The 22,948-nt window shown below is 34.9% G+C and overlaps 1 protein-coding gene across 1 annotated transcript; it reads right to left on the bottom strand.

The window, feature by feature from the left end:
- Positions 1-24: 24 nt before the first annotated feature.
- LOC138327423 (ubiquitin carboxyl-terminal hydrolase 46-like) lies at positions 25-22,404 on the bottom strand. The gene is made up of 9 exons (XM_069273498.1): positions 22,258-22,404; positions 16,196-16,276; positions 15,643-15,862; positions 15,274-15,354; positions 14,689-14,819; positions 13,652-13,812; positions 5,912-6,044; positions 4,494-4,637; positions 25-4,167 (listed from the first exon to the last, which is right to left on the bottom strand). Exons 1-9 carry the CDS (start codon positions 22,258-22,260, stop codon positions 4,066-4,068), a joined length of 1,056 nt encoding a protein of 351 aa, XP_069129599.1. The 5' UTR covers positions 22,261-22,404; the 3' UTR covers positions 25-4,065.
- Between the last annotated feature and the right edge of the window lie 544 nt (positions 22,405-22,948).

Raw genomic sequence — 22,948 nt, forward strand, 5'->3', positions numbered from 1 at the left:
TCATATGTGTAATATGTGGTACACAGCCCTTAGTCGTCCCACAGCGGCTGGACCGATAGTTTTTAGCCCGTAGTCGTCCCACAGCGGCTGGACCGATAGTTTTTAGCCCGTAGTCGTCCCACAGCGGCTGGACCAATAGTTTTTAAATAATGCCCATAAACATGTCAATTAATTGCTCTTTGACTTTTGGTTTATATTATCATGCGACACTATGCTATTATATCTTATATCAGTGAAGAGACTGTAAAAAGTGGAGAGAAACTAATGTACTTTCCAGAAGTAATAGCGATTGTCATCAATTTGTTATGTAATTAATAAGTGTATAACAGAATAAATTACCTGCTTCTCTTTTTTACAATTCCATTCCAGATTTCAAGGGACATTAAATATTTACAAACCACAATAATTTGCAATATACATTCTAATAATTATTTTAATCACTGCATATACCATCAATGGCAATCAAGACATCCTCAAAGTATATGAATATTACGGACCATACTATCGGATCTGATCACAATACATGTTATGTACACTGTTAAATATGGACAACTTTATTTAATGATTATTTTCTATTAGGTTAATAGAATCATTCCTTACTTCTGTGAGGATGGGACAACAAAGTCACAACACAAGTGGAAATGCATGAACATCCAGTCGAAGGCTTGCCTATGTTTGGACATTGATGATTCCCTCGAGCTAGGGCTGTGATTAAGTTGTCATACTTTCAAGGTAGGGAATGACCATTTGCCTCCCACATAAAAAAAAAGATTAAGATAGCAGTCTCAATAGAAACACTCTCACTGCATCATGATCATGGGTCTGTCAAATTACATCAATATTGATGATGTCATCAACATTACATTCCACGATTAAGTCTTATTATTCCATGACGTCATACAATTGTTTTGCCAGTTGGTGAGACAAGGCGTCAACATGCACAATCTGTCATAATCTGGGAGTTGAGAAATCTCTCATGGCTAAAAGCAGTAACTAATCAGTGAATGGTGAGAGAAAGCTTGGTCTCTTTGGTCATTATATTCACACAATCATACTCTACAACAAAAGGACAAAACTATCTGTAAACAATGTAAAGCATTCGGTCTAGTGGTCTAAATAAGTATACAAACATCTCAAATTAAAAAAAAAAACATTTCCAATGATTCATCAGCTCAGTACACGAAGGGGAGATAACCCCCATATGGACTGTTTCCGCATTATCAAAATCCATCAACAGAGACGTAATCAGTGAAGAAATCTTACCTTACAGATATAGTGATAGGTGTTAATAACACGTTGTATATAGTGACAAGTACAGTATATTGTATATTACAGATTCAAATTATAGAAAATACACAATGTCACATTTTCATGTAGTACATTACCGGGAATCGGGTAAACAGTCAAAATGAAATCAGTCGCTAAAATAATGATTTCCTGGTGAAAGCATTAAATTTGATCATTCAAACTTATAACTTGAAAACCTAATATATACCTTTGTTTCTTACAATCTAAACATTATCAAACTCAATTATCTTGAATGCATAAATACATGTAATTTGACATTATACAATGCACATTATTCCATTGATTTTCGAATATATGTATTGCAGTTTTCTTAGTACAGTTTTATTAAAGCTCTTTGACTGTCTCTAATTATCAATAAAAGCAAAGATTTATGAAAAATTAATTTAAATGAATAATTTGTTTTTCCTTTACAATGATATACCATTCAAACCTTAATATAATCAATGAAAATAACACGAAGTCAAAAGATTTATAACATAAATCTCTGAAATTACTTCATACTTTTTATTGTGTTGATATACTAGTAAAATTAACACAAGTTCAGACAGCAAATTTCGTTGAAGAAACTTTATATGAATCTACACACACTATAGACCAGTATGTCTGTGTTTAGCTGATCATCACTCCTTGTACAAAATAGCAAGATGGGACGAAAGAGTTATGTCCCTTGTCAGTAATGTAAACTAGTGTGTGTACACTAAAAAAAATAAGAAAACTATTTAAATTTCTACTAAAAAATGAACATTAAAGCTCAAAAACAAATTGACTACTAATGCTAAATCCGTATATATTCATTCTTGTTACCAGTGTACTACACAATGATTTTCTAGTAACCTCTACAGAAATGGCTACATTAAACGTGATACACATATAGGTATTGCTAGGTTACCCTGGTTATTAGCATGGTATAATATCATATTTTGTATTGAAGTTATATTTATTCTCTCTGTCTTTATTCACTTAATTAATAATTATATAAATAAATAATTAGGCTGACAACATATAGTGATACAATGAGTATATATAATACATCTGTGAAAAAAAAGATGTTCTCTTGTACAAAAGAAGTCCTTTTTATTTTGATTCACTGTAATGTTATGTTAAATATATGCTTACAGAAAATCGGGAAAGTAATGAGTACATTGAGGCAATGTCATCAATTTTGACAAATAATATCTGATAGCTATGATTTTATAATTTATGTGCTATTTAAAAACCAGATGCATGGTACAACCTTGATCAACTCAAACACATGATCATTTTGATATGAAAACATTAATTTGAGGTATTTCATTCTAAATCAGGGTCTTATCAAAGGTACACAAGCACTAAACTTTGAACTTCTACCGCCAAATCAGAAATTGATTTCATCATAATTAATCTTATAATACTTTAACATTCCATAACAAACATACAATGAAGTAATAAATTGCAGTTGATGAAGCTATATAAAAACAACCTGTACAGATGATATAACTGTGACCACTGACTAAAAACTCTGTAACCAGGGTAACATGTTAGCCACTACGTTACACCCTGGTAACGGGCAACAAACAATCATTCTCCTCACACATATAACATGCAAACATTGCACAAAGGTCAAGTTAAATTGAACCAGCAATCCATTGATCACATTAATTCATTAATCACACTATTTTGAATTTCAGTCACAAATTAATTTTTTGTTTAAAATAATTTACAATTATATGTTTGAAAATTAATAAAGTTTAACTTTATATTGAAATTATGAATTACCAGTAATAAATATTGTAAAGATATGCCACATATGTACGCTTGTTAAAATCATTCAACATTATTTTCTCAAACTAAAGAATCAACAAAAGATTTTTATCATATGATCCATTATATTTGTACATTTCAAAATGAGGATGTAACAGTATCAATACTTGTTTTAATAAAATATGTTGATTCTACGTGATAGCACTATTCAAATGACTGGTTTAATGAGCTTAGTACAACTTACCTAGTCCACTAAACCTGCCTATATTATTAGGCTTTCTAAATTTTTTTTTTTTTTTTTTTTGCCTATATATAGTCAGCTCGCTGCCGTTTGCTCTACTAAATGTGTATACAGCGGCCATTACAAACGTATGAAATAGAAGGGTCTCGGAAGTATTTCATTGTGCAGAGTTGTTTAATTTCATAAATGGGATGTAACATGGGGGCAGTGGAGTACATAAGATCCCAATATATAGGCATGTGTACGTTTTCCCGGCATTGCATGGACGATATATTAGAAATATGCTGCTGACGTAGCGTAGGCCAAATCTGGCCTACGATTTCACATTTTTAAGAGGTACTGCGAGCTGAATATATATTAGACACAAAAAAATTAATTAAAAAAGCCTAATAATATAGGCAGGTTTAGCGGACTACAATTTACCATGTAGTTCAGCTCTACTTTTTACTCAGCTGAAACAAAGAAAAGCACCAATGGCTATGTCTGAACAATTTAATGTTTAATTGCTAGATATTAAAATTGTTGGGATGTAAAGATCTGTACTTCCACGATTTTGAGAACTTCTGAACACTTCTGTAAATAGACCTCATAAACAATATCATCTCAGTGGTTCAGTCATCAAAATCAAAATTCATATCCTGAAACAAAACTAGAATTAAAAATACCAAACATGATTAAGATTAAAACAAAATATCACAATCCTATATAGAAGTTGACTTGATTCTACTGTTGCTCCACACAAACATTTTTTCGTTAGAATAGCATCCATCGCAGCCTTACTCTCGGGATTGATAAAACAATATGTAACCAGTCTCTGAGTTTTTCTGTAAATCCGAAGGCAATCCGTAAAAGTCTTCTATTGCATTAGAATCAATTTTCTACAAAGAAAACAGATATAAATAATATAGCATTGATATCATACCATCAAGGAAACTAACACCATTTATAGTCTTGTTATTTTCAAATTTATGTATGCCTTTTTTGTCCAATCAGCTTATTATTTTACAAGATTCATTGTCATGAATACAACTGGAAAGATAATGTGAAATCTGTCAGACACTGTCAAATTAACTGATTATAATAATCTATCCATAATGTCTATGCATGTTTGCAAATCGATTGGACTTTCTCAGATAATGATTGGCAAAAATAAACCGTGATATGAGAAAATTACACCATTCTTCCGAAGTATTTCATAACTTACATCAACAATATCGTCATCAAATAGAAACCAGAACCCATCACTCTTGACAATGCTAATGTAGTGCCCTCGATTTAGACTACTGCCGATGTGGATCACTACGGCAACCAGGTCATACATACGGTCAGGGTTACAGGCATCGTCCGACTAAACAGAACAAAATTAATTTTTAATTGTATATTAAGGACATATACCTGCTATACCCTGATAAATACATTCACCATACAATGCAAACTTCAAGTTTATTTTCTTTAACCTCTAGGCTTCACCTGGGATAGTAAGAAAGCTCACAAGCACTGAACAACTTGTGATGGCATTAATATAGTTATGTGTTATACATGCATAGCAACAATTATGAGATCATGGCTCAATAAAAATGTCAAAGCAACTGAAATATCATCATGCATCAAGCAAAGCAGAAAAATAAATCAAACATGGGTCTGTCGGGTGGACAATGCTATCCCAAACATTGTGGATGGTTAAAAGGGGTGAACACTTGGCATAGCCTTAGCTTGCATACAGATACATAACCCTGCCCTTTCAAAACAGAAAAAGCAACACGACACCTATAAACCATAGCTGTCATTGGTATTTAAATTATAACAAGACCAAAAAGATGTAATTGTGACCGGTGCCGTCACATAAAGTTCCCCCTATCTCCACAGAGCCTAATTCGAAAAGAGTGACCTCCCCTGAATCATGACATGACATTGTTTCACCGGTAAATAAAAAGTCACATCATTTAATTTTAAAGTTAATTAATTAGGCACAGCAATGCCTATAATTGAATTAGTGTTCTCAACCATGTTCCATTTTGTTCAATTTTGACCAATTGCATGCCATGGTGGCCATCTTAGTTCCTGGTCTGCAAAAGTTGCACATCTACAGGTCACCAAAAATGACCTCAAAATAGATTTATGTCACTAGTAACAATATGATCTATAACTTAAAAATACAACAAAAATTAATTTGGACCTAAAATGGATCCCTGCTGACCAGTGAATAAAGAGAGATAGTTTACTGATTTTAGAAAAAGTTGAAACAGTCATCAAATTTCTTTTTGAACAATAATGATAGTAATCTTCACTTTAAAAATTTAGAATCTGATTTAAACTACATTTTGAACCCAATTCCAGGCAAATTGGACCAGTACTTAAATATAAAGAAATGTATATAAGCAGTTCAATTTTGAACAATGAAAGGCTGTGGTGGCCATCTTGGATGCTGGCCGGAAAAAATGAACCAGTTGACACATCTGAAGGTCACCAGAAATGACCTTGCAAAATATCATGGCGATCTGACTTATAGTTTTCGTGAAAATGGTTGGACAAAGTAGTGGTGAAAAACCAGAAGAAGAGGAAGAAGAAGAAATGGAGCAAACACAATAAGTTTCTGTTGGGGGAATTTAATATGGTACTCACTGTGTTAAACAATCTCAATTCTAAAGGAAAGACAACTCTATAGGACAGCTTGGTGAATCGGTTCATCTGTTCCATGTACTTGAACCTCTTTAGGTGCAGAGCCAGGATTTGAGGCAGCTTCTTCACTCTCATCCTAGACAAGAACATCAAGTTATTAGTACTATTAATTAGTGCTATACATGTGTATCCCTTATACAGACAAGAACATCAAGTTATTAGTACTATTAAATAGTGCTATACATGTGTATCCCTTATACAGACAAGAACATCAAGTTATTAGTACTATTAATTAGTGTTATACATGTGTATCCCTTATACAGACAAGAACATCAAGTTATTAGTACTATTAATTAGTGCTATACATGTGTATCCCTTATACAGACAAGAACATCAAGTTATTAGTACTATTAATTAGTGCTATACATGTGTATCCCTTATACAGACAAGAACATCAAGTTATTAGTACTATTAATTAGTGCTATACATGTGTATCCCTTATACAGACAAGAACATCAAGTTATTAGTACTATTAATTAGTGCTATACATGTGTATCCCTTATACAGACAAGAACATCAAGTTATTAGTACTATTAATTAGTGCTATACATGTGTATCCCTTATACAGACAAGAACATCAAGTTATTAGTACTATTAATTAGTGCTATACATGTGTATCCCTTATACAGACAAGAACATCAAGTTATTAGTACTATTAATTAGTGCTATACATGTGTATCCCTTATACAGACAAGAACATCAAGTTATTAGTACTATTAATTAGTGCTATACTATACATGTGTATCCCTTATACAGACAAGAACATCAAGTTATTAGTACTATTAATTAGTGCTATACATGTGTATCCCTTATACAGACAAGAACATCAAGTTATTAGTACTATTAATTAGTGCTATACATGTGTATCCCTTATACAGACAAGAACATCAAGTTATTAGTACTATTAATTAGTGCTATACATGTGTAGTCCCTTATACAGACAAGAACATCAAGTTATTAGTACTATTAATTAGTGCTATACATGTGTATCCCTTATACAGACAAGAACATCAAGTTATTAGTACTATTAATTAGTGCTATACATGTGTATCTCTTATACAGACAAGAACATCAAGTTATTAGTACTATTAATTAGTGCTATACATGTGTATCCCTTATACAGACAAGAACATCAAGTTATTAGTACTATTAATTAGTGCTATACATGTGTATCCCTTATACAGACAAGAACATCAAGTTATTAGTACTATTAATTAGTGCTATACATGTGTATCCCTTATACAGACAAGAACATCAAGTTATTAGTACTATTAATTAGTGCTATACATGTGTATCTCTTATACAGACAAGAACATCAAGTTATTAGTACTATTAATTAGTGCTATACATGTGTAAGTCCATATACAGACAAGAACATCAAGTTATTAGTACTATTAAATAGTGTTATACATGTGTATCCCTTATACAGACAAGAACATCAAGTTATTAGTACTATTAATTAGTGCTATACATGTGTATCCCTTATACAGACAAGAACATCAAGTTATTAGTACTATTAAATAGTGTTATACATGTGTATCCCTTATACAGACAAGAACATCAAGTTATTAGTACTATTAATTAGTGTTATACATGTGTATCCCTTATACAGACAAGAACATCAAGTTATTAGTACTATTAATTAGTGCTATACATGTGTATCCCTTATACAGACAAGAACATCAAGTTATTAGTACTATTAATTAGTGCTATACATGTGTAAGTCCTTATACAGACAAGAACATCAAGTTATTAGTACTATTAATTAGTGTTATACATGTGTATCCCTTATACAGACAAGAACATCAAGTTATTAGTACTATTAATTAGTGCTATACATGTGTATCCCTTATACAGACAAGAACATCAAGTTATTAGTACTATTAATTAGTGCTATACATGTGTAAGTCCTTATACAGACAAGAACATCAAGTTATTAGTACTATTAATTAGTGCTATACATGTGTAAGTCCTTATACAGACAAGAACATCAAGTTATTACTACTATTAAATAGTGCTATACATGTGTATCCCTTATACAGACAAGAACATCAAGTTATTAGTACTATTAAATAGTGCTATACATGTGTATCCCTTATACAGACAAGAACATCAAGTTATTAGTACTATTAAATAGTGTTTATACATGTGTATCCCTTATACAGACAAGAACATCAAGTTATTAGTACTATTAATTAGTGCTATACATGTGTATCCCTTATACAGACAAGAACATCAAGTTATTAGTACTATTAATTAGTGCTATACATGTGTATCCCTTATACAGACAAGAACATCAAGTTATTAGTACTATTAATTAGTGCTATACATGTGTATCCCTTATACAGACAAGAACATCAAGTTATTAGTACTATTAATTAGTGCTATATACATGTGTAAGTCCTTATACAGACAAGAACATCAAGTTATTAGTACTATTAATTAGTGCTATACATGTGTATCCCTTATACAGACAAGAACATCAAGTTATTAGTACTATTAATAGTGCTATACATGTGTAAGTCCTTATACAGACAAGAACATCAAGTTATTAGTACTATTAATTAGTGTTATACATGTGTAAGTCCCATATACAGACAATATGTATACATACTTGTACATTACAGAAAATTGTGATGAAAGTAAATATTTTTAAAGAATTAATAAAACTAAATGTTCTTAAAGTTGTATGTGCTATATTTTTCATACTCATAAATTAGGAGGAGCTTTTAATATGTTAATATGGTGAAAAAGTTTGGATACTTACAACAGTCTCAATGTATGTTTAAATTTTACAAGTAGAAATAAGAGTTCAAAAGATTGATGGTAGTACTGCCAAATTAATTATAACTATATTTAAACCTACAGTGCGAGTAATATGAGACCTGGTTTGTAATGCCAAGAAATGTTCTGAATACAAGGTCATTGTTTCTTTTCTGAAGGAATTTGAATAATTACCTTCTAATTTCCCCTATTGGGGCCCCACTCTTTCTGCTCCAGAGGGGTCAAAGCAAAAATTTATTCAAAATTCTGTTAACCCCAAGGATGTTTCTGGCCAAACTTGGTTACAATCAATGCAGAACTCTAGGACAGGTAGCGATTTTATAGGATTTACCTCTATTTCCCCTATTTGGGCCTGCCCCTCCTACCCTCAGGGGTCAGAGCCAAAATTTATACAAGTTCTCTTCCCTTCCCCCAAGGATGTTTCTGGCCAATTTTGGTTACAATCCATCCAGAACTCTAAGACAAGTAGCGATTTATAGGATTTACCTCTAATACCCCTATTGGGCCCCGCCCCTCCTGCCCCAGGGGGGTCAGGGTCACCATTTATGCAAAAATCTGATCCCCTTCCCCTAAGGAAGTTTCTGGGCCAAATTTGGTTTGCAATCCATGCAGAACTCTAGGACAAGTAGCGATTTAAAGGAAATGTTGACGGACAGACGACGGACGGACAACGACAGACAGACGACGACGGTGTTTAATTGTGTACATATATGTCTAATTAACACCAAAAAATAATATGAAATAATTTGTTTTTCTTTTGGTGCATGCATAATCAATACTTCATTTCATATAGGACATGGTGCCACAGAATTTTTTTTCAGGACGCATTTAATTATTTTCAATATTTTTGTCTTAAAATAAAATTAGATGTTCAAAACTTTTTAATGGTGGTAACTAATGGTGTAAAGTAAGTAAATTTTGTAACGGAAGAAAAATACTGATTAGTCTACTCCTGTTTTAGATAGCGAAAAAATGTCATTTGTCAGCGGTGGAGTATCTTTAAGGAAATTTTTTTTTTTTTCAATAAATAAAATGTTTAACTATTGATATATAAGGGAAAGGGAGTATACATTACTGTCTCAAGACTGCAGGATTATATTTAATGAATGGGAGTTCATGCTATCAGATGGTCTGTATACATGACAAGACGACCCATGGCATAAGGGAAAACTGATAGCCAGGAAGTCTTTATAAACAGGTCAAATTGTGTTATAAAATGACCATTTGGGACCCTAAGAAAGTGATCTTCATAACCAGGGGGTCTTTATACAGAGGTGAATCGCTAAGGCTGGGTTCACTGTTTTGATACTTACAATAGTCACAATGTATAGGTTTAAATTTTACAAGTAGAAATAAGAGTTCAAAATGATTGATGGTAGTACTGCCAAATTAATTATAACTATATTTAAACCTACAGTGCAGTAATATGAGACCTGGTTTGTAATGCCAAGAAATGTTCTGAATACAAGGTCATTGTTTCTTTTCTGAAGGAATTTGAATATTTACCTCTAATTCCCCTATTGGGCCCCACTCTTTCTGCTCCAGGGGGTCAAAGCAAAAATTTATTCAAATTCTGTTAACCCCAAGGATGTTTCTGGCCAAACTTGGTTACAATCAATGCAGAACTCTAGGACAGGTAGCGATTTATAGGATTTACCTCTATTTCCCCTATTGGGCCTGCCCCTCCTACCCTCAGGGGGTCAGAGCCAAAATTTATACAAGTTCTCTTCCCCTTCCCCCAAGGATGTTTCTGGCCAAATTTGGTTACAATCCATCCAGAACTCTAAGACAAGTAGCGATTTATAGGATTTACTTCTATTTACCTCTATTGGGCCCCGCCCCTCCTGCCCCAGGGGGGTCAGGGTCACCATTTATGCAAAATCTGATCCCCTTCCCCTAAGGAAGTTTCTGGCCAAATTTGGTTGCAATCCATGCAGAACTCTAGGACAAGTAGCGATTTATAGGATTTACCTCTATTACCCCTATTGGGCCCCGCCCCTCCTGCCCAAGGGGGGTCAGGGTCACCATTTATGCAAAATCTATCCACTTCCACTAAGGAAGTTTCTGGCCAAATTTGGTTGCAATCCATGCAGAACTCTAGGACAAGTAGCGATTTATAGGATTTACCTCTATTACCCCTATTGGGCCCCGCCCCTCCTGCCCAAGGGGGGTCAGGGTCACCATTTATGCAAAATCTGATCCACTTCCACTAAGGAAGTTTCTGGCCAAATTTGGTTGCAATCCATGCAGAACTCTAGGACAAGTAGCGATTTATAGGATTTACCTCTATTACCCCTATTGGGCCCCGCCCCTCCTGCCCAAGGGGGGTCAGGGTCACCATTTATGCAAAATCTTATCCACTTCCACTAAGGAAGTTTCTGGCCAAATTTGGTTGCAATCCATGCAGAACTCTAGGACAAGTAGCGATTTATAGGATTTACCTCTCTATTACCCCTATTGGGCCCCGCCCCTCCTGCCCAGGGGGGTCAGGGTCACCATTTATGCAAAATCTGATCCCCTTCCCCTAAGGAAGTTTCTGGCCAAATTTGGTTGCAATCCATGCAGAACTCTAGGACAAGTAGCGATTTATAGGATTTACCTCTATTTACCCCTATTGGGCCTGCCCCTCCTACCCTCAGGGGGGTCAGAGTCACCATTTATGCACAAATCTCTTCCCCTTCCCCTAAGGAATGTTTCTGGCCAAATTTGGTTTGCAATCCATCCAGAACTCTAAGACAAGTAGCGATTTATAGGATTTTACTTCTATTTCCCCTATTGGGCATCGCCCCTCCTGCCCCAGGGGGGTCAGGGTCACCATTTATGCAAAATCTGATCCCCTTCCCCTAAGGAAGTTTCTGGCCAAATTTGGTTGCAATCCATGCAGAACTCTAGGACAAGTAGCGATTTATAGGATTTACCTCTATTACCCCTATTGGGCCCCGTCCCTCCAGCCCCAGGAGGGTCAGGGTCACCATTTATGCAAAATCTGATCTCCTTCCCCTAAGGAAGTTTCTGGCCAAATTTGGTTGCAATCCATGCAGAACTCTAGGACAAGTAGCGATTTATAGGATTTCACCTCTATTTACCCCTATTGGGCCCCGCCCCTCCTGCCCAGGGGGGTCAGGGTCACCATTTATACAAATTCTTTCCCTTCCCCCAAGGATGTTTCTGGCCAAATTTGGTTGCAATCCATGCAGAACTCTAGGACAAGTAGCGATTTATAGGATTTACCTCTATTACCCCTATTGGGCCCGCCCCTCCTGCCCCAGGGGGTCAGGGTCAACCATTTATAACAAGTTCTGTTCCCCTTCCCCTAAGGATGTTTCTGGCCAAATTTGGTTGCAATCCATGCAGAACTCTAGGACAAGTAGCGATTTATAGGATTTACCTCTATTACCCCTATTGGGCCCCGCCCCTCCTGCCCCAGGGGGGGGGGTCAGGGTCACCATTTATGCAAAATCTGATCCACTTCCCCTAAAGAAGTTTCTGGCCAAATTTGGTTGCAATCCATGCAGAACTCTAGGACAAGTAGCGATTTATAGGATTTACTTCTATTACCCCTATTGGGCCCCGCCCCTCCTGCCCCAGGGGGGTCAGGGTCACCATTTATGCAAAATCTGATCCCCTTCCCCTAAGGAAGTTTCTGGCCAAATTTGGTTGCAATCCATGCAGAACTCTAGGACAAGTAGCGATTTATAGGATTTACCTCTAATACCCCTATTGGGCCCCGCCCCTCCTGCCCCAGGGGGGTCAGGGTCACCATTTATGCAAAATCTGATCCCCTTCCCCTAAGGAAGTTTCTGGCCAAATTTGGTTGCAATCCATGCAGAACTCTAGGACAAGTAGCGATTTATAGGATTTACCTCTATTACCCCTATTGGGCCCGCCCTCTGCCCCAGGGGGGTCAGGGTCACCATTTATGCAAAATCTGATCGCCCCTTCAAGGAAGTTTCTGGCCAAATTGGTTGCAATCCATCAGAACTCTGTGGACAAGTAGCGAGTTTTTTCAGGATTTTACACTCTAAATATTATTGGGCCCCGCCCCTCCTGCCCAGGGGTTATAAGGGTCACCATTTATGCAAAATTATTCCCCAACCTTATGAAGTTTTGGCCAAATGGTTGCAATCCATGCAAAACTAATGTCAAAATGTTCCTCCAGTTATGGCATATATAACTTTATAGATGCTCCACCACCAACAGAGCATAAATAAAATTCACCAATTTAACAACAATTGGTGTTTAATCATGTACATATATGCCTAATTAACACCAAAAATAATATGAAATAATTTGTTTTTCTTTTGGTGCATGCACAATCAATACTTCATTTCATATAGGACATAGTGCCACAGAATTTTTTTTTCAGGATGCAATTAATTATTTTCAATATTTTTGTCTTGAAATAAAATTAGATGTTCAAACTTTTTAATGGTGGTAATTAATGGTGTAAAGTAAGTAAATTTTGTAACGGAAGAAAAATACTGATTAGTCTACTCCTGTTTTAGTTAGCGAAAAAATGTCATTTGTCAGCTGTGGAGCATCTTTAAGGAAAATTTTTTTTTTTCAATAGATAAAAAGTTTAACTATTGATATATAAGGGAAAGGGAGTATACATTACTGTCTCAAGACTGCAGGATTGTATTTAATGAATGGGAGTTCATGCTATCAGATGGTCTGTATACATGACAAGACGGCCCATGGCATAAGGGAAAACTGATAGTCTTTATAAACAGGTCAAATTGTGTTATAAATGACCATTTGGGACCCTAAGAAAGTGATCTTCATAACCAGGGGGTCTTTATACAGAGGTGATCGCTAAGGCTGGGTTCACTGTGCAAGGTGGGACAAAACAATCAGTTTGAAAATGGAAGGTATCTATCTTATTTGTTGTGGTCTTACCGTTTCTGAGCCTCCTGTTTACTGCAGCATCCCTCACAGTAATATTTGTGTTCAGCACACAGTGTCTCTGTACTACTGAAGCCCCGCAGACAGTGTGTGATGGACGTGTTCTGTTCTACGTCTACTGACAGGTCCAGGAAATCCTCATCTTTACTGCTCACCTATCAGATTATACAACAATGGCTTTACTGACTGGCCCATGTCAACAGTAACAGTGAAATGATAACATCTTTTCAGACATATCAAATTTTCACAATCTCAAAGGTGGTTTCATATATGCATGGACCAGACCAGCATAGGTCAAGTTTCAATAATATCACATTGCCCTGATCGGCTAAATAATATGTAATTTGCTGCTACATCCCCATTCCATGCCTTTCGACATTACATTGACATTCTGTCCAACCTACAATCTCAAAATCTTGAAATCAGACATTGTAACATGTCTCCATCAACCTTGATATATGTAACAGTTGAGAAAACTTGCAAAAAAATATATACCACCTCGGATCACAAGCTGCTATTAAAACCGTCCGGGTACAGCACATGAATTTACACATGCTATATATATTCTCTGTTCAATTCTTTATTAGTTACATTATTAATCAGATGTCAAACCTTAGGACCTCATATTTACACGTTTCGCAAATTTAACATCCTGTCAAAACAAACTGTCTCATGCTTGAGACTTTGTTTCAAACCATAAGACACATGAGACATTGCGTCAAACCTTACCGTCTCACAGTTGAGACACTTCATCAAACCTTACCGTCTCACAGTTGAGACACTTCATCAATCCTTACCGTCTCACAGTTGAAACTTCATCAAACCTCACCGTCTCACAGTTGAGACACTTCATCAAACCTTACCGTCTCACAGTTGAAACTTCATCAAACCTCACCGTCTCACAGTTGAGACACTTCGTCAAACCTTACCGTCTCACAGTTGAGACACTTCATCAAACCTTACCGTCTCACAGTTGAGACACTTCGTCAAACCTTATCGTCTTACAGTTGAGACACTTCATCAAACCTTACCGTCTCACAGTTGAGACATCGTGTCTCGTTAGTAAATGTTCCCTGGAACAGGTCCTCCACCCAGGTGGGTTCTGATTTTGATCCTGGCTGGTTATCGTTCCCTCCATTCTTTGTCTTGTTGCCCTGTTTTTCTGTAATGATTTTAAAATCTTTTAATTAGTATCAAATTCTGATTAAACTGATTTTCTCCAAATGAAAGAAATGCTTTATGCCCATGCAACAAAATGAGGTGGTTATTTTAGCTGACAGGTTAGGATGTCAAAATGTCTACCAGTAGTGCTAATCCTTACACTCCCCGCTCCCTGGTGAAAGCTAAGAAGAATTTTTTATCAGGTAAAGATCATTAGTGTGTCTTTAGTTTTCCTTATACTAAAACTTCCTTCTATGACCAAAATCCTCAAGAAGTAATACTCATTCAAAATGGCAGGCAGATACAATGTACTGACCTTTCAGTGAAGTCAGTTGCTGAAAAATATTGTACATTTTCTTCTAATGTCAGCAATCTCATGAACATGGAATAAGAATTGAATGAACATGGAATAAGAATTGAGTGAAAACCCTTAATATACATGATAGCTCATATACCTTGTAGAAGCTCGGACACTCTGTTTAGTAAGTAGTTGAGGAACTCATGAGCATCCTGTTGCATGTAGTTGTCAAATAATTCTGTGCAAAGAAACAGTATCACATATTATTTCAAAATAATAAATTAAAACAATAAATCAAAAAATTTTTAATACATTTGTTAGTCTTCTGTTTGTTTGAATCTATAATGTTTGTATGGAGCTTTACAAGTATAATCAGAGTTGTATTTATACTGGGGGCTTTCTAACTTGTTAAATAAAAAAAAAACATATGTGCGGCTAAAATTTGGAACTGGAGAAACTTCACACTCCATAGTCAATGTTTTATGTCAAAGTCAAAGGCATGTCTTGCTTCCAGACTATTAATTACCATATTCCTTGCGTAGCCTTGTGATGAACTTCTTTGGAGCGATTGTGCCCACCTTCTTTTTCTGTGTAGCTATGGTATAGAAGAGATCAGCCAGACAGGTCAACAGGCTCTCTTTCTTATTGTTCTTCTGGTGCTGTTTGTACTGAAGGACTTTCTCACGGAACGGACGACAGAAATACAGGGCTTGTAGTACAGAGTTACAGTAACAGGTGTTCCCAAACTGGAAAAGTGACATCAAAATGTTATAACAAAATTGAGAAAGTGATATCGTAAATAACTAAATATTGTATGAACCTGAGAAACAAAGTGACGTCATAATATTACAACACATCAGGAAATGTGGCGTTATAGTAAACAGACTATGTTTTATGGCTATTGAATTTCAATATAGATGATATAGATAAACTTTTGTGAAATTACTTGAAATTCACGAGAGTAAATCGTACATGAATGATAATTGGTTTGCAGTATTCTAATGTAATTTGATTATATTCAAATGTACATGTACCATTGCAAGTTATATATCTTATAAACTGAATAACTGTTTACTCACATTTACTAGTCCGAAATAGTGTTCATTTGCAGGCAACTGTTCGGATCCAATTTCCTTCTCTAGTTGGGAAGCATTGTTTCCCTGTAACAAAATGTTGCTAAATTCCACACAGATTCAACACAATTACTAAGACTGATCATCAGAAATAGGGTATACAGTTAAAGCATCTTATAATTACTACATACAGATTCAACACAATTACCAAGTTATAAGTCTGATCATCAGGAACAGCTAGGGTATATCAGGGATTTCATTATCTTAAAGTGTACACGGAATGGAAAATTATATTTTGATATGTTATTCTGTCTGATCTCCTGACAAGAATGTTGAAAACCGCATCAAAATCGGCCGCTTCAGTACCGAGATACCGCTCTCCGAAGTGCTCGATTTTTACATGTATAACGACTGCTAATCAGGGTATCGGCCGCTCACCCTGATTTGGGAAATAACAGGATGTGACGTCACGAGGACAACGGCAGTGTGAGCTGTATATGTTTGGTAGTGGGGTTATAGCACAAAGGTGGACATATTTATATTCCTGAAATGGGGTTACGATAATTTGACAAATATATATACAGTTATGATGACGATTTGATCATATTATTATGGAAGTATTGCAACTGAAATAAGGCTAAAATACATATTTATAATCAGTCTAAAAGCATCACTTTGTGTACCTTGTATAAACTTTTATACGTGCACGTCTCGGTACATTTTTACTGGAGATCTAATCTCTGTTTCAACAAATCACTAAATTATCAAACTTCTCTTTTAATCTATGTCGCCATGTGTTATTTAAACAATCTTCAACAGTACATTTATTGATCATAAAGATTATTATTTTTGGTATCATAATTATGATCGATATTGACCAAAATTCACAAAGAATTGGACATCTGAAATCTAGTAACTATCAGATGTATCAAAATTCTGACATTGTGCATTATATTTGCATTAATCTTTCTCTATATGTCATTTGTAAATAATTTTGCAGTTTTTGTTATAAAAATACATATACATGTAACCGGAAACATTTATTATGTACAAATGTATGCATGGGTGTTTCTGAAGTATATACATGTAGTGCTTGACACACTTGTTATATGTTACGTACAAACGGTATATTTTACTTTTATTTTTAAACCAAAAATTTATAAGTGTTTACAAATATGACATTATACAACAATAACATGATGGCCTATCGCTAACTTACCTGTGAACTGATATTTTGACACGTGACGTGTGCTAATCAACTAAGCGTGGCAGGTCACTAACACCTTTCTTACGTAATCCCCTCATTAGCCAGGGTTGATCACGCGCTTTAGTTACTGCAGTATACAGGTATAGAGATTAACGCGGCACGACATTGAAAGTATTCTGATTTTGAAACTTGATATCTGATATTTGGAAAAGACATAGACATCTTCAGTTCGTCTGACCCGTGCATGATTTATTGTTCTAGTAAAGACACTAATGAATGAATTTGAGCGAAATATCAACAAGTCGTCGGATGTACCGTATTACGTGTATATGAAAGCTGAATGTATTTCGTCAAAAAACAATTAGATCGAAAAATATCACTCCATCTAAATTCTAAAAATGTGTTACGGTTCTCAAAACTTAGTATATAGAATTAAATCCACCAACTCACAGTAGAATTAAATGACAAACATATTTATTGGTAATTAAACAATGGTATTAAATGTGTATTAAGTCACACGATCGATTTCAGAAAAAACACAATTAGTAGATGCATTTGCACATATGCAAAAAAATCTGTTTAGAATCATACCTTAAGTCGTATGGGCAGGTTTTATGAAAAAGTCGGAATTTTGTAAAGTGGGTTCAAGGATTTCTTTGACCAGTTGACATTAGACGACCTGAGTTGGGTTTTGGGTAACATAATCAAGAACATATATGTCCTTGATATAATATTCATGTATATGTGGTCCCAAACACCGCGGATATACAACGTACATGGATTATTATGTACATTTTATTGTGTATAATTATGCAGTAATCGCGCAGAGATGTTCATTTATCTACGACAGGTACATCAATATATGTATGGTATAAATCCCTATTTCCATGCATATTCCAAACTCATATCTGTGATTGAGGATAATATTAAATAGGTATCGGACATGTACACAGGTATTTGTGTCTTCAAAATCGATTTTTACAAACGGATGGTTCACATTAGATGGCAGACACCGAATATCGCCACTCTAACTTATGCGAGTAGAGTCGATCCCGTTGTCCTCGTGACGTCACAGGTCAGGGGTCCTGAATCGGGGTCAGTGGCTTGGGGCTTCAGGTGTGTTCTAGAGAAACGGCGCATTATCTCTAATACCGTAATCGCTATGAAACTCGTACTTTCGGCATTCTAAATTTTATCCAATGACACTTTTATCGAGCCTTATATAGCAAACCATTCCGTGTACACTTTAAAGGAGAGGTGGTACAATTGCAATTTCAGGGGTTACTTTTCTATACCATCTGTATACTATCTAAAGTAATTTAGCCCAAATCAGGCATTACCACAGGTTCAACCAGCAAAAAGCACCAGGTACCACCTGATATTGAAACCCCTGGTATATACATTTAAAGTATCTTATATTTTAATTTCTACTCAATTCTCCATAATTCAGTATAATGTACAGTAAAAGGGGTACGGACAAAAGCCCCCCCCCCCCTTCCCGGACAAAAGCCCCTTAGGACATAAGCCCCTAGGACAAAAGCCCCTAGGACAAAAGCCCCTAGGACAAAAGCCCCTAGGACAAAAGCCCCTAGGACATAAGCCCCTAGGACAAAAGCCCCTAGGACAAAAGCCCCTATGAAAAAAAGCCCCTCCATACTAATGAAAAAGAGGACAATGCCCCTTCATTTTTCAAAAAAGATTAAATTCAAAAATATAGTAAAAAAATATATATTTTCTTGTATCATTTTTTTTCTTCAAATATATATAATTTACTGAATTATTGGGATTTTACTAAAAATTTTGATAAATTGATTTAATGATTTATAGAAAAAATGTAAAAAATTATATTGATGTTAATATAATTATGACACTATATGATAGAAATATTTTCCTTATTATCTTTATATATAATCAATGCAAACATCAAGCTGTTAGCCTGGTAGGTGTATTATCAGAAAGTAAACATTAATGGCTTCTTGTATATATAACATTCTAATGTCTATGTAAACATGTTTTTTTTTATTCTTTCTTTGATATCAATAACTCAAAAATTAAAAGAATTCAAATGGTGACATCATAATTATGCATTTTTGTTATGTTTGACACTCTTCTCTAATAATACCAAAATTTGTCCTACACTCACAGTAAAACATGGTTATAAAGAACCTCAGGGGACCAAAAAAATCACTTTGGTGTAGGCATAGTTTATAATATTACACTCATTACAGACAAATATCTTACAGAAACCTCGAAGGAATAATGACAGACATCTTATATAAACCTCGAAAGGAATAATGACAGACATCTTATAGAAACCTCGAAAGTAATAATTATACAGACATCTTATAGAAACCTCGAAAGGAATAATAACAGACATCTTATAGAAACCTCGAAAGGAATAATTACAGACATCTTATAGAAACCTCGAAAGTAATAATTATACAGACATCTTATAGAAACCTCGAAAGTAATAATTATACAGACATCTTATAGAAACCTCGAAAGGAATAATTACAGACATCTTATAGAAACCTCGAAAGTAATAATTATACAGACATCTTATAGAAACCTCGAAAGGAATAATAACAGACATCTTATAGAAACCTCGAAAGGAATAATTACAGACATCTTATAGAAACCTCGAAAGTAATAATTATACAGACATCTTATAGAAACCTCGAAAGGAATAATAACAGACATCTTATATAAACCTCGAAAGGAATAATGACAGACATCTTATATAGAAACCTCAAAAGAAATAATTACAGACATCTTATAGAAACCTCAAAAGGAATAATTACAGACATCTTATAGAAACCTCAAAAGGAATATTTACAGACACCTTATAGAAACCTCAAAAGGAATAATTACAGCCATCTTAAAGAAACCTCAAAAGGAATAATTACAGACATCTGATAGAAACCTCGAAAGAAATAATTACAATCATCTTATAGAAACCTCAAAAGGAATAATTACAGACATCTTATAGAAACCTCGAAAGGAATAAAGATAACTTTGTTGTAACCATGAATTCGTTGCAAGCATATTCTTTATAAAGGATCTTAACTTATCAGTAAGTTTTCATTTGGTATGAGATTTTATAAATGAGTTCAAGAAGTTATATTTTCCCAACCCTTGGTGTTGCACAACCGGATTGAGCAGATAGTATCTTAAAGTTTGGAGCTCAAAGGTTGATCCAGGCTGGTCTGTCTACATTTTCTACTTTCCTTTTTCAGAATTATAGTCCCAAATTTATAAATATGCATGGCTGCGGTGGTACTTTGTAAAAGGAGGGAGCTCAACTGTAGTGGTATTGAACTACAAATGTACTTCACAATTTTAGTATACATATACTTATCATCAGTAATAGTGTGCTGCTATATAGGCATCTCAATCAATAGACCATTCCGCTATTGCTATATAGCAGTCTGTAATGTTAATTTATTTTCGCTGCTAGTCATTTGGACTCGTAGACCGCACAATTTTACTAATCCAACTATTTAATCACTAGTCAAAATTAAATAAACAGCCATTTTGCTTCAGCACTTTAGTCATGATCAGTTTTGACCCAAATTTGTTTTATGCAGTATGGATGTATTAATTGGTGAATGCAAATTCTCACAAAATGATGCATCTTGACTGAAATATTCAGATACAAAATCGAATGCACTTAAAGTGTGTTGAAAATGCAATTGACCACCGCTTTTGTAGATAAAGTATTTACCAATTTTAATCGGGTTGGGAGCGACTAGTTTATCAAAACTGACACTGTGATAGCTAGTCCATCTGCAATATTATTAGTCTTGGGCATCGGACTACATATGTAGTACTTAAAGTCACAGACTAGCTAGTGTTCAGTTTAGAAATAAAACTAGCTCCAGGACCGATCCTATGTGGCACTCCAGAGAAGACATGACATTGACATTTACAATCAGAGCACCCCCCCCCCCCCCAAAAAAAAAAAAAAAAAAAAAATCAGAAGAACATGTCAAAATATGCAAAAATCAACCTTTAATTTCTTCTTAGGGGGTTACGGAGTAGACTTTCTTGAGGTTAAAAGTTTAAACATGTGAAATTACCCCCATTTGAATTTCTAAACGTTGGCAATTTGCAAGCATGCATTGAACACAATGTGTATGAATAAACCAGGCCATTAATTTGTAGTTTGTTGTTCATTAATTTTTAGTTTGTTGTTTGTTTGATTTAATTGTCCTATTATTAACAGCCAGGGTCATGTAAGGACTGCCTCCCATGTATGCGATATGTTGCGTGTATGAAGTGTGTGTTTTTGGGAGACTGCAGAATATTCATGTTATGTTTCCTTGCATATAGTGGAACTCTGTCAACGAAGACACCATGCAAGCAGCGAAGTACATACTGTCATTGTACCAACAAAATAATATGCATTAAACTTTATCTGTCAATCAATTTTAGCTACTTATAAGTACGCGCAATCAAGAGACAGAAGATATCTTATTCTCACAAGTCCGTAGCTTATATAGGTGAATTGACTGGAAAACTGAATAACTGAATACAGTAAACATGTCAAATATTGACATTGATAATAATTATATTTGGCTTATGAATTTTGGGTTGGTAAACTGAAATGAATGTTGCTATATGTATTGTCTTTTAAAAAATGTTGATATTTCATTACCTTCGGAAAACAATAAAAACATTAGGTTCGTTTATCTATTTAGTCGTATGACAAAATGTCAAACAAGATCACTCCTAACACAAGACGGAAATGAAAGTGCCACGGTTACGCAAGAACTGTGTCAAGAACACCTGACATTCACATCGACAACAACGATACTGCAGCAGCGTGAATAACTAAATAGCGACTTGAAGAGATACAAACCATAATTGTGGATCCTCACGGTACCTAAAACGTCGCAGCAATCTTCGTTTATTTACACCGGCGCCATATTTTTTCTCACGTCATGTCTAATATTGGATCCGGCGCACCAGTTTCGCAATAAGACGACTTACCTCTATTAGAGTTACCTCCCCTCATATGTGTAGATCGGTTTCAAAACTAGCCGAAATAACAAGCAAATAAAGAAACCAAACAAATGAGAAAACTTGACAGCACACAGTACCTGTTTTGGGGGAAAAACAATACAAAAATAGCTTATAGCAGGAAAATAAATAATGATATTAGATATGAAAGCAAAAGCATGTGAAAAACACTTTATAATAAAACAATTATTTTCTTTTTTCATTTATTTTTATTTTTAGTGCATTATATAAAAATATAGCATGACAAGCTCTTTCGTGGTGCAATTAATTTTTTATCTTTTGTAGAATTAGAAGTTCATTTTGTGTAAGAACTTGTGTAGCTGAAGAAATTACGTCTGCTGAGCACTACCATTTGTCAGTGGTGGAGCACCTTTAATAACGGCAAATAATCTCTTAAGATTTGATATGTTTTAATGCATAATTTATAACTTGTTAGTACCGCTATTGTTGATAAATTTGTCAAAAAATGCGATAAGATGTTAATTGCCCCCATCAATTCCGAATAATAAATGCAATAATGCTAGTTTGTT

This window comes from Argopecten irradians, chromosome 7 (genome assembly GCF_041381155.1).
Source record: "Argopecten irradians isolate NY chromosome 7, Ai_NY, whole genome shotgun sequence".
NCBI classification, from domain to species: Eukaryota; Metazoa; Mollusca; class Bivalvia; order Pectinida; family Pectinidae; genus Argopecten; species Argopecten irradians.